Here is an 18,091-nt window from a genome sequence, read left to right as displayed (position 1 = left end):
GGCGGTTCCATGTGGGAGGCTCAATTAAGGTCTACGTGCTATAGCCTTCTCCAGTCCCTGTTCTGTCCCTCTCCCCGCTCCTGCCCTACATCCCTCACCTGCCCTCACACCTGCCCTTATGCTACAACAGGGTAAATTAGATAAAAGGTAGCTTCAGGTCTTTGTTCTCTGCACTTCCTTAGAATACCTATGTGATCTTTATTTTTAAGAGCAATTTAAATATCCATCACAATGTCCGGTGTGCTTTATTTAGAAAACATGTGTAGCAGTACTCAGGAAGTACTACACGGTGGATGACTAGCCATGGAAGATTGCAGCCCAGCGGATGACTCTCAAGTCTTTCCTGACAGATTGAGAAATAGGTATGCACCCTCTCCCTTACTGAGTCACCAGGGACCCCTATTTGCCATGTGGCATAGAGAGGACGGTCATAGGTTATATTAGAAATTCATATAAAATAGATGCCCTTGAGAAAGATGGATGTCATGGACTACCTAGGGGAACATCCTATCCACATATACTTGGAGAGACTTGCACTTCCCATACACATTTTTATTTACATTTTAATGATTATATGTTTTCAATTACAGTGGACATTCAATATTATTTTAGTTTCAGGAATACAGCATAGTGATTAGACATTTATATAACTTACAAAGTGATCCCCTTGATAAGTCTAGTACCACACACATTTAAAAGTTGATTCATACTTTGGATATGGTAGGTCATTTTAGAGAACCCAAAGAAAGATGGAAACACTCTGTCCTTCTTACTGCTGATAGGCATAATTAACAAGAATTGTTAAACTTTCTCCAAAATAATAATAGTTTACAAATGTAGGAAAATCATCACTTCAAAATCTGATTGTCTTATCTGACTTGTTGACCCACATTATAAGCTAGGGAGTAATTTTCTAACATCATGAATCCTACTATGTAGCAGACATTATATTTTTCTACCTGCTGACAGAATTGTCATTATAGCCCATTTTCTATTTTTAATGGCCTATTAGTAAAATATAGTAGTCTCTAATAATATATAGATGTGTATATGAATTAAGCAAAACTCCATTGCAAAAGGCCCAGTATTTTGTGAATTTAATTATTTTTTAATTTTCCTATACAGTTTGTTTCTTAAGTAGTATAAAAAGGATGCATTTATTGACCCACGACAATATGAACAAATATGGAGTTGTACTAAATTTGTGTGGCCAACATTTCATTATATCACCATTGTTAGCTAATAGTAAAATTTATGTTAACACTATATACTCAAACAATCCAATAGACTTCCATAGTAGAAGGGTGGATTTTTATGTTCTTATAGCATTGAAAATACAGGAAGGACTTTACTAATTCCCATGAATGTCCCTGAAGGTCAACAAATTTCTAAAAGAATCATAATCAAATCATAACATCAGAGTTGAAAGAGTTCCTGGAGGTATTGCTTAATTCAATAATGTACCTTAAGACTCATAAACCAGCCTCCAAAACAGACTTTTTTTCCTAACGTATTTTAATGACTTAGAAAACTTAAGACCAAGAAGCCCTTCCTCATGCCCAACCTAAAACCCTCTTATTTCCCATAAGCCTCTGATTGTGTGTGTTCTCAGTGAAAATGGACAATAGTTACTCACCACCTCTAGTACAATATTTCATTATGTAATAAAACACTTCTTTTTCATTTTCAGCCTTTAGCCTTCTCCTTGTTGAGTTAGACACTAAATTCTGTTAGCGCTTACCCACAGGCTCTATTACTCATTTTGTTACATTGTTATTAACTAAGCCCTATTTTTCTCTTCTACAGCAATTTTTGCATAATTGATGGACCTTATAAGTCGGTCATGGTAATCTTATAAAAGGCCTGAACAACTTTGACATTGCTAGGTGACTTGGGTCATTTTCTTTTAAAACACCACTGCTACATTCCACATTTATAATAGACATATGATTCATTCTGAAACTGCCTTCATCCTGAAATTTTGAACTATCACCGAAACACATACACACACAGCGTTTGTTTGTTCCATCTCTGAGTGAAATGTCACATATTTGTCCCTATTAAACTTCATTTCACTTATAATTACCTTGTTTAGTTTGTCAAGGTCCTTAAGAATTCTTATAGCGTGGTTCTAGTTAATAATCACCCCTACTCAGTATAAAGTAATCTGCATATTTAATAGGCTTATTCTCTATCCCATACTTCCAATCAACACTGAAAATGTTAATTAGAATCAGGGCTAGCCCTGACTTATAGAAAAATCCTTTATTTAATACACCCTCCAAGGCTGACATCGAATCATCGATCACCACCTCACATATGGCCCACTAACAAGCTGTGATACAATAATACATAATAATTACCACCCAAAACAATGACCCAAGTAAAATAGAGTGTGGATTCAAGTGAGGAGTCAATAGTAATTAGTAATTTTTTTCCTACACGATTTTTAAAGAGATTAAAACATTAATCACATTATGAGATTATTCATAGTGGAAAGAAATAACTAAAGAGAAAGAAGTTACCAGGAATAACAGTAGGACTAATTCAATAGCCTACTTAAAGACTCAGTGAAACTATATTGTCAAAGTAAACTGGAAGGTCGTTGCATTAGTAAAGATTCTAATGAATCTAACTAAATTAAAAAAATCCTGGCTCTTCATAATACAGAGCAGGGGACCACGTTTCTGCTGATAATTTCAAGTGTCCTAAATACAAAGGCACTTTTTCTTCTTCCCAGTGCAGTAGATCGGTAGATTTCTCCAAAAAAAAAGCTTATTTTTTAAAGAATCATTCAGAGAAATTATCCTCTATTCCTAAGTAGGTGATATTTCTTTTTTGTGGGCTTCCACGTAAAAGAAGGTCTAAACTGCATGTCGCGAAGCTCAGAGTCAGGTCTTATGAACAGCCACTCAGATTATACAAGTCCAAACTCTTTCTGCAAATGTGCCCTCTGCCCTTCACCCAGCAGCACACCTTGAGAATCTGCGGCATCGCCCTCGGAAAATGACAATCTTCATCTGAAAAAGCAACCCAGCCAGCTGGCTGCAGCTCTGTTCTCTACCTTTCCCGTGACCTTTTGTGATTTGGGGCATCTGGTGATTTCCAACCTTGCCCTTGGGTTAAAAGATTAGGATTTGGGAAAAGGGGCTGTAGTAGGAGTTTGTGTAGTGTGTGTGTGTGTGTGTGTGTGTGTGTGTGTGTGTGTGTAGGAGTGGAGGAGAGAGCCATTAAAAACAAATTGACTATCTTTAGATGGGGAGCTTGTGGCGGAACTAAGAGGGTAGAAAACTAATAGGGTCAAACAGATCCTTAGGGGAGGGTAGAGGTCAGCACACCAAGATTGCTGGCGTGATGGAGAGGGCAGAAAGGCAAGGTGGGAACAGGAAACAGAAAGAGAAAAAAGATAAGACAATATTGCAACATAAAAATTTCTTTTCAGATCTGCCTTTCAATGTAGGGTTTCCTTTATTAGGGTATCTATGTATTTGTATCAGGTATCTCAGACTATGCTTTTTTATTTTTATAGTTCTGTAATTGATATTCTTGCTTATTAAAAATCACTTTTCAGTCTCCAGAAATTGTAAGTATTTAACAAGGCCTATTAAATAAAATAATGGTATCCATAGTGCCCTGCAAGTAATTACTAGACCTTTAAAAATCATTGTAAAGTTCCAGACTGTTTAAACAGATTTTTAACAGTAATCAGCATGGTCATATGACTCCCAGTTAAAAGAGACTTGAGTTTATCTGGATTTGTTCTTTTGGAGTAGTTTTAGGTTCATAGCAAAATGTAGAGGAAGGTACAGAGGTTTCCCATGTACCCCCTGCCCTCATCATGCACAGCCTCCCCGGTTACCAACACCTCCACCATAATAGCATATTCATTACAACTGGTGATCCTACATCAACATGCCATGATCACCCCAAATCCAGGGTTTACATTAGAATTCACTCTCAGTGTTACACATTGAGCAGATTTGGACAAATACATAACGACAAGTATCCATCGTTACAGGAACACAGAGTATTTTACTGCCCTAACATGCTCTGTGTTCCACCTGTTCATCCCCTCCACCAATGAAGTTTTTGCTATCTCCATAGTTTTGCCTCTAATTCTTTTTTTATAAATGAAAAATCCTGACTGTATCTCAGACCTTGCTTACCAAGATATCTCATTTGTATAGTTGATATGGAACTTAATAGCTGGAGGGAAATTGAAAATAATTAAAACTGTGTAAATGAATATTTGTGGCGTGAGAGAAGAAATGGACCACATTTTTTCAAGACAGAAAACTAAGGTACACACTGGTATAAGAACCTGGCTTATCTAGTAGCAGGAAAGAGGACTTGAACACTTGTTCCTCAGTCTCCAGTCTCCTTCAGCAATGTTTTGCCAAACACTCCAGACTTCCCGGCCCGCTGTTGCTGATTTCCATCACCTGTTACGGTCACTTCGCCATGCCCCTACTCAACCGGCTCCTTCAGCATGACTCAGCAGACTGCTCCCGAGTGGGGTTTTACCATCTCCACATACTTGTGGTAGATAAAATTGATTGATTCAGCTGACTTCAGGTAAGAATGGAAAATATCAAGAAATAGAGGAGAGACAGGAATTTACATTATTGAGTCCTTAATAAGTGTCTAGGCTTAGATGGCTAGGCTTGGGGCGAAAGAAAGGAGGATTTGACTTGTTGAGAAGGATTCAGCTTGTCCAGAAGAAGGAGGTCATCTTAGGGGTTGTGGGAGCTTATCAATTCGCCAAAGTTTTCATCTTGTTGAGCTCAGTGTAAGTATCATCCATAGCAATGCTAATATAGCCCTGTTCCTGGGAGTCACAAATAAAATGGGAGACAACTTTTTATTAGATGCTCACTGAAGGGTGGCTTTGAAAGACCAACACACTTCTGAGGATTTTTATTTTTATTTATTTTTGTGTATTATTTATTATTTTAGAGAGAGAGGAAGGGAGAGAAACATCAATTAGCTGCCCCCTGCATGCCCCCTACTGGGAATCAAGCCCACAACCCAGGCATGTGTCCTGACCGGGAATTGAACTGAGATCCCTCAGTCCATGGGATGATGCTCAATCCACTGAGCCATGCCAGCCAGGCTATTTTTATTTTTCATAAAGAAAGACAATGTCTTGTCTGTAACATCTAGGTTGGCTATATGTTTGTAAACATCTGTCACTGTAGCACTTAAGGGCTTTGACAAGTAAGCCGTTCCAACACTGAGTAGTATAGAGTGAGGAGATGGATGTCTTCCCTGTCCGTAGAGCCGGCACACTCTGAGCTAAGGCTGTATACTGTTCTGTACTAAACTGAAGCAGAAGAGATGAATCAGGCCCAGCTCACTTCAGTCACCTTGAGCTTGGCTGCTCCTAATAGAGTGTGCAATTCCCTGCTGAGAGCTATAAAACAGCTTCCTACTAGAAGACTGACTAAGGAAAGCCAGAGAGCATACCATTTTGGTCTCTCTCTCTTATCCGGGGACAACAGGACAAAGAAATGGCTTTCGTATATCTTTCTGATTTTTTTTTATCATCATCCGAGGATATGTTTATTGATGTTTTTAGAGAGAAGGAACAAAGAGAGAGAGATGTGAGAGAAACACTGATCCGCTGCCTCCTATACATGCCTGACTGGGGATTGAACCCGCAGCCTAGGTATGTGCCCTGACCAAGAATCGAACCCAAAATCTTATTTTGGTGTATTGGACTATGCTCCAACCAACTAAGCCACCCAGCCAGGGTGTATCTCTCTGACTTTCTATGATTTATATGATTTGTATAAACAAGTCATGGCCAGATTCTATGACATCCCTTTCCGGCTCGGTCACTTAATGAATATGCACTTGTAACCAACTATGTACTCGATAAGGCACTGTACTGATACAAAGGTAATAAAACCACCCTTAAGAACATACATTTTAATTAGGAAGGTAAAACAACTAGAATAATACTCCAATACAAGGCTAGATGTAGTTCAGGGTGTAAGTGAGGTAGATGCAAAGTGGTTCAAAAACAGGTGATTTTCAATATAGTTATGAATGCGATGGGGAACGCTACATACAAGGAGTGGTACATGAGCTGTGTGCTATGAGAGGGTAATTAAAGATGAATTAAAAGAGAAAACTTGCCTCACAAAGATATCCTGACTCAGGTGGGGTGCTAGTCACTATCAGTAGTAGCTCTAGTTTTGTGACAGTTAATCAAGCTAAGGTGAGACAACGGAGTGAATCATTCTGTTAAATCCTCATTTATGTGTAATTTCTGATTCGGCTTGCTGACAGCCAGACCTTTACCTTTGGGGGGTGTGGAGGATTAAGCAGTAGGGCGAGCAGACTACAGGCAGTGAGGGAGACCGTGGCCCAGGCAGTGGCTGCTGTGTCAGAAGCCATAGTAGCAGCAGCAACTTTGAGGTGCAGGTGAACCAGGTAGAAAACTTAGTGTACGAAATTGTAGTCAAAATGATAAAAAAAAAAAAAGGTTATTAGCACCATAAAAGATGGGGTGCAGAGAACAGTCCAAAGAATGTACATGAGCTTCTGGAGAGCAGGTAGAAAAATGAAAGCAAATGTTATGTATTTATGCTATGCCTTCTTTCCTTCCTTCCTTCCTTTTTATATATAATAAACTTGTGAAGTTGAACCCATTCTCTTTTTACCCTTAGGGAAAATAAGGTTTCAATGATTATGGAAAATGACAAGATCATTCAGGTAATAAGTGGCAGAAACTCTGAATGTAGATTATTATTTTTTGTATACATCATCTCTGGTGCCTGCTTCTAGGATACCATGTAACTTAGAGTGATCGGGAAGTAATTTAGCTAAATATTATTTTGCCATTAATTCTTTTCTGCAAAACGTTTTATGTTTCAATAAAACATAATGACCCAGACATTTGTCATGTATTCATTTGTTTATTTATTTCAATCAGTAAAGGTTCAGTATATTTGCTAATTATAGATTATATGATCCACTGGTTAAGACAAAGATTCCAGTGCCAGATTGCTGGGATTTACTACCCTAGCTTTTAGTTTTGTCATCTTCAGTTGGAGATAAAAATAATTTATTCCTAATAGGCTATTATGAAAATGAGAAAACCTACACAAAGCATTAGGAAAGTGTCCGTCACATAGCAAGCACCCAGTAAATGTTAGCTGCTCTTCTTATTAACGCTCCATGCCAGGCACTCTAAGAGTCATTAGGAACACAACTATAGACGTGGCATAGTCCTTGCCTTTGAAGAATTAACACTCTCAAAGAGAAGACAGATGCATATTAACTGATTGTGCCTGGGCAAATGGAAGGTTCCAGAAGAGGAGAGCTCTGGGTAATTTCAGGAAAAGGGAACAGTATGTAAACTCCACAGAAGCATGAAATGTCCTACGAGTTTGGCTTGACTGGAGCACAAACAAGTATGAAACGGGTTACTTGGTGCCCATAGACAGAAAGGAGGCTGATGAGCTTTTGAAGGGTTCAATGTGCTCTGCTGATGGCGCTGGACTTCAGTTTGATGGGAAGAGGTAAAGATGGAGGTTTCCAAGCCAATTTTGAGGATGGAAGAAAATAACTGACTGGACTCCACACTCTTAAGGGTAAACTTGGAGAAGAGAATGGATAGAAGGAAGCAGTAGTTGAGAAAAGAGAATAAGAAGTGAAGTAGCAGGCAGGGAAAGCCAGGATATTTGTCTGCCTCATATCAAGAGAAGAAAGAAAATTTAAAAAAAAACAAACAAACCCAAAAAACAAAAACAAGACTTAAGGGGGGAAAAAGGTGGATAAGAAATAGGAGAGGGCAATATAGTTAGCCTCTACTTCATTTTGTTAACCAAACAATGTAATCCACCAAACATGCTAAAGAAGAAAAATCACATGAGCATATCATTTAATGGGGGGAAAAGCATTTGACAAAATCCAACACTGGCTCTTGATTAAACACACACACACACACACACACACACACACACACACACACAACTAGAAACAGATAGAAAGGAATTCCTCTACCTCGTAGAGAATATCTACAAAAACCTACAGCCAGCATCATACCTAACAGTGAAAGGCTGGCTGCTTTCCCCAGGTGAAGCACAAGACGGAGGTGCCCACGGTCACCACTCTAAATTGACCTAGGACCTGAGAGGTTCTAGCCAACAGAGAAAAGTTAACAAAAGAAAATAAAAAGCATAAAGATAAGAAAGACAAAAACACAACTGCTCAGTTTTGTAAACGGCATGAAGGTTTACATAGAAAATTCTAAATAGCCTACCAAAATTTCCTAGAATTCACAGGAAGATCACAAGATAAATTCGGCATATAAAATCAACTGCATTTTTAAATTAGCAGCAAATATGTGGAAACCAAAATTAAAAATCCAATGCCATTTACAATCACTGTGAAAGAAATAAATACTTAGGCACAAAGCTAATGTGTATGAGACTTATATGATGTAAATTACAAAGTGCTGATGGAATAAGTTAAAGATGTAAATTAATAGAGAGATATACCATGTTTATAAATTGGAAGACTCAGTATAGTACAGATGGGAATTATCCCCAAAAGGATATATAGATTTAAGCAATTCCTATAAATACTAGCAATACTTTTTGTAAATGTAGACAAGATTATTCTGACATTTATGTGGAAAGGGAAAGGAAATAGAATAGCTAAAATAATTCTGGGGGAAAAAAGTGGGAGGAATCCCTGTAACTTGATTTCAAGTTACAGCAATCAAAACTTTGTATTACTGGCAGAGTGACAGATACATAGGTCAATGGAACAGGCCAGGGAACCCAGACATAGACTCACACAGTAGGGCCAACTGATATTTTTCAGTACAAAGGTGCACAAGCAATTAAATGAAGGAAAGATAGTCTTTTTTCAACAAATGCTGCTGAAAAATATCCATAGGCAAAACAATGAACCTCAACCTGAACTTCATACCTAATACAAATCTTAGCTCAAACTGCATTATAGATTTAAATATGAAATGTAAAACTAGAAAACTTTCAGAAGAAAACTGGAACTTTTTTGGGATCTAGGATTTAGTGTAGTCTTAGCCAGACAACAAAAGCATACTCCGTTAAAAAAAAAAGGATAAATTGGGCTTCAACAAAATTCAAATCTTTTGGTCTATGTGTGACCCTGTAAAGAGAATGAAAAGACAAGCAACAAACTAGGAGGAAATATTTGCAAACCACATATCTGACAAAAGGACTTGTGTCTAGAATATGTAAAGAATGCTCAACAGTAAAAGAAAACCCAAATAATCCAATTAAAATGGACAAAAGACATGAAGAGACCTTTTGTGGAAGAGGATATAAGGATGAAAAAATGTTCAACATCACTAGCCACTAGGGAAATGCAAACTAAGACCACCATAAGATACTGCTACACACCTCTCAGAATGGCTAAAATAAAATTAAAAAATGATGACAACATCAACTGCTGGAAGGTTACAGAGACTCTGGATCTCCCGTACATTGTTGGAGAAACTGTAAAATGGTATAGCCACTCTGGAAAGTATCTTGGCAGTTTCTTAAAATCTAATCATACACTTACCACACTATCTAGCAATTGCACACGTGGGTATTTATGCCAAAAAAATGAAAACATATCCACACAAAAACCTGCACATAAATGTTCTTATCAGCTTTATTTGTAATAGCTAAGGACTGGAAACAACACAAATGCCATGCAACAGGTAAACTGTTAAACAAACTGGTACATCCATACCATAAATTACCACTTGGCAATAAAAATCAATAAACTATTGGTGCATGCAACAATTTGGATGGATCTCAAGGGAATTATGCTGAATTAAAAACAAAAATACTCAATTTCAAAAGGCTACATCCTGTGTGAGTCAACTTATACAACACTCTCAAATGACAAAAATTATAGGAATGAAGAACATAATAGTGGTTGCCAAGTAATGGGGGGTGGGGTGGGAATGAGGAGTTAGGACTATAAAGGGGTAGAAAGAGAATTTTGTTAACGACAGTACAGTACTGTATCTGCATTGCAGGGGTGGTTATACATCCTACTCTTGTGATAAAAGTGACATGGTGCTATATGAACATATTATACACATGTTAAGTTCCTGGTTTTGATATTTTACCGCAATTATTTAAGATGTAACCATTGGGGGAAACTAGGAGAAAGGTACATGGCACATCTCTGTACTCATATCCTCGCAATTTCCTGTGTATATATAATTACCTCAAAATAAACAGTTAAAAGAAAGTTTGCTTAAATATTTACAGTTTATTGCTACGTGACAGATTATGGATTATTAATCCTTAGTCCTTCAGAATTTTACTATACTTCCCTATTTTCTCAAAATAGACTTGTATTACTTTAATAAAAATAAAATACATTAAAATGGAATAAAAATAAGCCTGACTTGTTTTTTGATGTCTCAAGGCTAAAAGTAATTAGCAGGCAGGATGGAGTCTGTGAATAACAGACCTTGACATGTAACTTTTCTACAGAAATGCATCTGAAATGTTGCCTAAGCAGAGTGATTTCTAGACTCTCCTAACATAGTAATTCTCTTTTTCCTACCTATTTAGCAAACAGGTAGCAAACCACATCCTCTCTTTATACATCTTTTTAAACTAAAAAATAAACTGAGGCTATATTCCTGCATTCACTAGAAATAAAAATTTAGCCGAGAGATGCCATGTTTCTGAAGCCAAAGTTTTAATAAATTACATTTAATACATAGAAATTTTCTAATTAAATAGCCTTTGAAACAAGAAGATACGTTGGTCAGATTTATATCAAGTAGAGACATGCTTGTTAAAAGCCATCAATGTATATACATTAGACACTTCTAATGACTTTCCATACACTCCTACACCTATTCCCATAGATAAGGCTGTCTTTCTGAAATGATGTCTCTCTGTTATCTGCAAAAAAAAAATCCAAATTCCTTAACCAGCTTTATCATGCCCTTCAGGATGTGGTCCCTCCCTCCTTTTCTATTGTATTTACAACCACTCGCAGATCAGCCATCCCAGTCCAGGAAGGAAATTAACATAGTTTGATCATTTGCCCTTTGCTAGACACTATCCTAGGAGTTTCATATCTCTGTTGTGTTTGCAAATGCCCCCCAGTAAGCCACCCCTTCAGCCTGTTGGAATTCATCCTTCAAGATCAAATGCTCAGATGATACCTCAGAGAAGCTCTGGGGCGTCTGACAGTTTCTTTCTTTCTCCTCCCCCTCTTCTCCATGTACTGAGTGAAATCACTCCTTCCCTTGTGCTCCCACAGCATTTTATAAATAAATCTATCAAAGCCCCCTGTGTCATTAAATTCTACATTGCTATCTCTCCAAACAGATTATGATTCAGGGATACTACTTAAATAGCTTTATGGATTACATGCCGAGCATAATGTTTAAATTTTATATAGACATATAATTAGTTGAACAAAATGCACGAAGCTAATATATTTACATAGGAGTTTTTATAGTTAGGAATTCCTCTGCTTCCAAAAGTGTGATTGTAATGATCTCTTTCAATACTGACTTGCTAAAGATAGTTATATATTCCTTGAGGGCAGAGAAAAGGTAGAAATCATTTCATTATAGAGTACTTGCCGTCGGAACCTGTCTCTACTGATACGCTACGGAAAACTGATCTCCTTGAGCGGATAGAATGTTTATGAATCTCTCTTTGCATATGCTTGGAAAGAAATCTGTCCCAAATTAGTTTGATTTAGTGGCTGCATTAACTCAGTATTTTGTTTAGTCCAACTTCAACCATATGGAGAATGACAGCATTCATTTAAAAGTGTGGTAGGATGTTGGGATCCCTTTGAATAGGATCAAGCTCACTTAGAGCCCTAGGAAATGAAAGACCTCAAGTTTTACCACCAAAGAGCAATCTGACTAAAATTATTAATGACTATAACTGTATATGTATAAATTCCCCTGCAGTTATTTTAACTTTCAAATGCAAAATAAGTATGTTTTTTAAAATTGCATCACAGCAAAGATGAATGGAGCTGATGCTGATGATGTTATGACCCAATGTTTGCTCTGCAAATTCCTTCAAAGCTTCACATGGTCCATTTCACCATTGCTACGTTTAACCTGGTTACCGACAGAAAAAAGGACATTCCATTTTCTAGGTATTTGAAAAACAATTTAGCTACATGTTCTTAAAGTTCAACAACAGTGGAAAAGCTTGTGTCATTAGAGTCTTGTAAAAATTGCATATTTTTCCTTGCGACTGAACTGTGCATCTCAACATTGTCTCACCCCAACTATCACAGTTTGTCATAGTTACACTGAGCTGCCCCATCATTGAAGGAATATGAAATTAAACTCATGAGTTATCTTTTCCAGGGCAAATGCACTTTCAAAATTTTTATTAATGACAAGTGCCAACCAGAAGCCTAGATGCCAATAAATATCTAATTTTGAAAAAGGGGTAGCTTTTATAAAATGTATTAAGCTTCCTAAGAATATATTTATTGAGTTGCTCTTACCAAACTATCAGCTTCTGTCAACAAAGTATTCAAAAGTAGCTGCTTTCCTCCCCTTCTTATTCACATCCCCCTCGTCACCTCTACCTCTTCTGGTCTGGAGAAGCGACTTTGAATTTTGGGGAAGAAGATACGGTTGGTATATGTGTGCTAATGGCAGAGCAAAATTGGGCTGGAAAAAGGTGTACTGACAAGTATTGCTTCATTTAGCGATGAGCAAAACTTGTGAATATAAATGATTAGGAAGCATGACATTAGATGGCATTGGAAAAAAGTTTCTGTTTTTTCTAAGAAAAATCAGACTTGGATTTCCCAAGAAAATTTTATATTAGTTGCAGATAGAACTCTGAATGTTTTCTTTCTTTCTTTTTTTTTTTATCCTCACCCAAGGACATTTTCCCATTTTTTGTTCAGATAGAGTGAGAGGGGGAGAGAGAGAGAGAGAAACATCGATGTGGCTGCCACCAGCATGACCAACCAGGGCCGGGGACAAACTGCAACCGAGGTACGTGCCCTTAGCGGGAACCAAACCCGGAACTCTCTGGACCGCAGGCCGATGCTCTAACCACTGAGCCAAACCGGCCAGGGCAAAACTCTGAATGTTTTCAAGAAACATCGAAAGCAATTATGTTTACCAAAATAGCTGAGGCATGAAGTTAGAAGGTACCTTCATGTTTGGGAGGTGAATGAGGCTTCTTTTAATTTATTTGGCCCCGATTTTCCCCTTTCAAAATTAATCTAGTGATAATATTAGCAGGAAGGGAAGATTTATTATACCCACTGTTGATGTTTAATAATGTCAGCCGGCATTAGGAAGATATGTTTTTAAAAAATGAATATTCAGTTATTTTAAACTATGAAACTATACTTGAAGAAAACACCATGTGAAGTTATAATCTTTTCCATTAGATTTATTTTTAGAAAAACCTAATGGGTGTAAAAATCTGATAGAGGCTTTTGCTCCCACTGCTATTGCATGCCAGTCTAAATACAAATCAATGCTGGCAAAGTCGGTAATGACTAAATAGTTCACACACACGCACCATGAGGTCTACAACCTCAGTGAAGCAGTGACTCAAGCAAACAACCTGTAAGCACAGACACTGGATAAGGAGAAAATCCAGTAGGTGGTTTTGGATTAGTATTTATAACTTATGTCACGTATAGAACTGGCTATCAGGGTAATAAATTAAGGGAGTATAAGATTTTACACCGAAGATATAATTGGGAAAATGATTTGAGGAGCATGATTTGATGAGAGAAGTTGGAAAAACCATTTTCATAAGTGGATGAAAAAAATGTACTGTCTATTGCCATTATTAGGTGAATTTTGGGATTTCAATTTGTATACCACAAGCAATTAAAACTACTTTAGTTCTTTCCAGATCAATAATTCTTCATTTCATTTGCAGTATTGTGCTATATAACATAGCAGTTTGTGGCTAATGGGCTTCATTTATATATTTTTAAAAGACAAGAACTCATGTGTTTCCTTTTCAGAATAAGTTAAATCTTCATGAATTCCTTGATAAATCTGATTATTCTAATTTTGAGTGGTCAGTTTTGTTGAGAAACGAATGTGTTTCAACTTTAGGAAGAGTCAAACTACCTTGTTTTTGGATGAATAAAACATTTCCAGGGCAATTTTGTTAAAAGAATATATAGAATGTTATGTTCTAAAAAGGCAGAAGTTGCATCATGGTGCTGATTATGGCTTGAAACTACAAAAGCAAAACTGGCCATGGCCAGTCAAAGGTCTTGGGGTTCTTGGGGCTCAGGTAAATGCTATCGGTGAACTGAGACATCCACTTAGGTAACTTTTAGGATTTAAGTGAATGTACCATAATTAATAACAACTTACCACAATTGCAGCTGGAAAAACAGCAGCTATAATGACCACATTAGGTATAAGGTAGTGAAGAGATAGCCAGAAAGTAGTTTTATCTCTGGATAGCTTCTCTCTCTCTCTCTCTCTCTCTCTCTCTCTCTCTCTCCTCCTCCTCCTCCTCCTCCTCCTCCTCCTCTCCCACTTTCTCCACCTCTCTCCCTACCTATCATCAATCTATCAATTAATCACTTATTGTCTGTCTATTTACTCAGACTGTGAATAATGGGACAGACTCAAGGCAAAGATTTATAGTATCAAAGTTGAATTACATATATTTTAGTATGATTCCTTTTCCTTCCTTTTTACAATGCTGCCCAGACATAGTCATACATTGTGGAGGTTAAAATTTTGAATATATGTTATCCTTCCAGGAAAATGTGGGAAGCAATGTTCAAATTATTCCCAGAATTTTATTTAATTTTAAAAAATGCTCTACTAATACTCTATTTTCAGGAGTTGGACTATCATGTGATATCTGTATATCACAAAATTAAGTCTTTACTCAAAAGTAAGTCATACATTTTTACTAGAAGCCATGTACTTATTTAAATGCTTTGGCACGCCTGTCATGTCTTACGTTTTGTGGCTACTGGAATCTTTGTCTACTTACTGGATGGAGCTTTCAATGCGGGTGATAGTGAGGAAAGCAGCAAGGTTTGCTGTGTAAGATGAGATGACAATCAAAGCAAATAGCCACCAAGCTCCCATCATCATCCGGGTAGCCAGAGTTGTGTAAGGGACCTCCCCACCTGTGGAAAGAAGCAAAGAGAATAAAAGAACATCAACAAGTATTTACTGAGAATTCTGATGTCATACACGTTCAGTACCAAGTAAATTCTTATATATAACATCAGCACAGATCTCTGTATTTTACTTATGTTCATTCATTATTTTATATTTAATTCTCTTATATGAGACTATGTGAGACCTTGTCAAAAAGAAGCATGATAAATATTTAGTACACTATGTTTAAATAATATTTCTTCCACCTTTTTATTCAACCCTAGATTAATTACCCTCTTATTATAATCCCAGACATACATGTTATTTCTAAGGGCTGAATTATTCACTAGTTAGGTGATATTAATGCTATTATGCTTCTGTTTAATACAACTTTTTCAGACTTCTAGTTCAATAAATAATATTGAAGATTATTTTTGGTTAAATACCATAGAATGATAGGTTACTAATGATCCTGGGATCATACATATTACTATTGGCTTCAGCATCATCACATGTTTTGTTTTCCTAGTTGACCAGCCCCTCTTCACAATCTTGTAGGATCTTCCTCTTCATCTTCCAAATGTTGGAGTGCCTTTGGGCTCATCTCTTGATTGTGTCTATTCTCTGTCCACATCTTTACCCCAGTTAATCTCAAGTCCCCTGACTTTGAATATCATCCACAATGTACTTTGATAACTCTCAGATTTGTATTTCAAGCTCCAGTCTTTCCAGAAAGCTATAGATAAATGCTTACATGATTTCCACTAGGAGTCTAATGGCCATTTCAGATGTATTACATTTAAAACAAAATGCTTCTTTTTCACTCCTAAATTAACACTCAAGTCCACCCTATCTCAGTGAATAGGAGCACCCTTCACTGTATGTGTCTCAGACCAAATACTTAGACATTTTCCAGCATCCCATCTAGTAGAAAGTCTTGTTACCTTTACCTTCAAACTACATACCAAATCCTAACTCATCTAATCACTTCTAGTTCTATCACGTCCTCTTTGACCGTACTGCTAAGCCATTTAAATGATTTACTGTTAACATCCTGGGCACAAGCACTCCTAATTAATTAATTAATTTTAATCCTCACCTGAGGATATTTTTCTATTTATCTTCAGATAGAATGGGAAGGAGAGAGAGAGAGAGAGAAACATCAATATGAGAGGGACCCATTGACTGGTTGCCTCCCGCATGACCCTGACCAGGCTGGGGACAGAACTGCAACTGAGGGACGTGCCCTTGACCAGAATCGAACCCAGAACTCATTGGTCCACGGGCTGATCTGATGCTCTACCACTGAGCCAAACTGGCCAGGGCAATTAATTTATTTTTTAATTGAATTTTGGGGTGACACTGGTTAACAAAGTTATATAGGTTCAGGTGCACAATTCCACAACACATCATCTGAACACTATATTTTGTGTTCACCAACCCCAGTCAAGTCTCCTTTCAAGCACTTTAAAAATGAGAATGAGGTCAAAATATTCCCGATCAAAAATTCCAGTAGATTCCCATCACTCTTTTTTTAAAAAATGTTTTATTTTATTTTTTAGAGAGAGAGGAAGGGAGAGAGAGATAGAATCATCAATGTGAGAGAGAAATATCAATTGGCTGCCTCCTTCATGTCCCCCACTGGGGACCAATTCCCTTATCTGGACAGGTGTCCTGATCAAGAATCAAACCTGGACCTCTTAGTCCATGTGACAACGCTCAACCTACTGACCACACTGGCTGGGCAATTCCTGTCACTCTTGGAAAAAAAAAATCCAAGATCTCTACCAAGGCATACCAGTGCCTACATGACCTAATAGCAGGTCAACTTTCTGATCTTATTTCTTATTCCACTCTCTTGATTATCTTCTTGCAGCTCCTTCTATGCAGATTCTTGTCCTAGGGCTCATGCACTAGCAATTTTTTTATGCCAAGAATTCTCTCTTTAATTTAAAAATGATCTTCCCCTTCAATTTATTCAAGTTTCTGCTCAGATGATACTTCTTTACCAACACTTTATTAACACTATATCGAAAATAACTCCCCACAACCCCATACTCCCAATCTTCTTTTCAAAAATCATATTTCATCATATTTTATATATGTTTATTTATTTTTATTCCTCACAATATAGTTTCTGATATAGCAACAGTTTCTGTCCCATCTTAACTGGGTAAATATTTGGTGAATGAATATATGTTTCATGTAAAATTAATTTCTAAAAGAAATTCAGTATGTGCTAATAATAAAAATAAACCAAGGAGATATAATGCTAGATTTGCCTAGGTCCATCAATTGTGAATGACTTAAAAGGATTCAATTAATTATACTATCAGGCAGATTTGTATGCCAATAATTATTTCTCACCATGTAATATCTAAATTTTCAGTATAGTTCTAATATACCCTTTGGTTATGTACTGAACTATTTTCCTGATATAATAAACTAAGAGCAGGCTAACCTCTGATATCTGATACACATTTCTCAAAAGCAATTATAATGCATTTCAGATACTCTCTTCTTCAAGGCAAATATTCACTCAATTTTTAAAAGATAAAAGCAAAAGGAAATATTTTTAAATTTACATCTCATCCTCCTGCACAAAACGACTAACTGAAAAACAATAAAACATGAACAAGATGATAGCTAAAGACTGAAAGATGTTAATGTGCATAACAAAGATGGAACAAGAACTTAATGACTAAAAAGGCAAATTAAAGGCTAGTTTAATAAAATCTTCAATCTTTAATAGAATTGTTATCAAAGAATATTTGTTGACCTTCTTCATCATGGCATATAATCCGCACTTTGGGTAATTCAAATATTCTTGTAGAATCTAAATAAAGTAATACTTTATTTGATATCTGCAGTTACAAATCAAATGCTAAAAGTAATGGGAGTATTGATTTCCATAATTTTGGTAATTCTGAACAATCCTATTGACAACAACTAGAAAAATTGAACATGTAATGCATTTAAGAG

The 18,091-nt window shown here is 36.7% G+C and overlaps 1 protein-coding gene across 2 annotated transcripts in view; it reads right to left on the bottom strand.

The window, feature by feature from the left end:
• GRID2 (glutamate ionotropic receptor delta type subunit 2) overlaps positions 1-18,091 on the bottom strand; it is a 1,393,668-nt gene that overhangs the window by 228,592 nt on the left and 1,146,985 nt on the right. For both annotated transcript variants that reach the window (XM_036259309.1, XM_036259315.1), the window contains one exon: positions 14,997-15,135. In XM_036259309.1, the coding sequence (XP_036115202.1) occupies positions 14,997-15,135 (139 nt within the window). The remainder of the gene's footprint in view (positions 1-14,996; positions 15,136-18,091) is intronic.

Source organism: Molossus molossus, unplaced genomic scaffold (genome assembly GCF_014108415.1).
Source record: "Molossus molossus isolate mMolMol1 unplaced genomic scaffold, mMolMol1.p scaffold_m16_p_1, whole genome shotgun sequence".
In the NCBI taxonomy this organism is placed as follows: Eukaryota; Metazoa; Chordata; class Mammalia; order Chiroptera; family Molossidae; genus Molossus; species Molossus molossus.
Note: the sequence above shows the minus strand (reverse complement) of the source record. Positions and strands in the feature narration are given on the sequence as shown.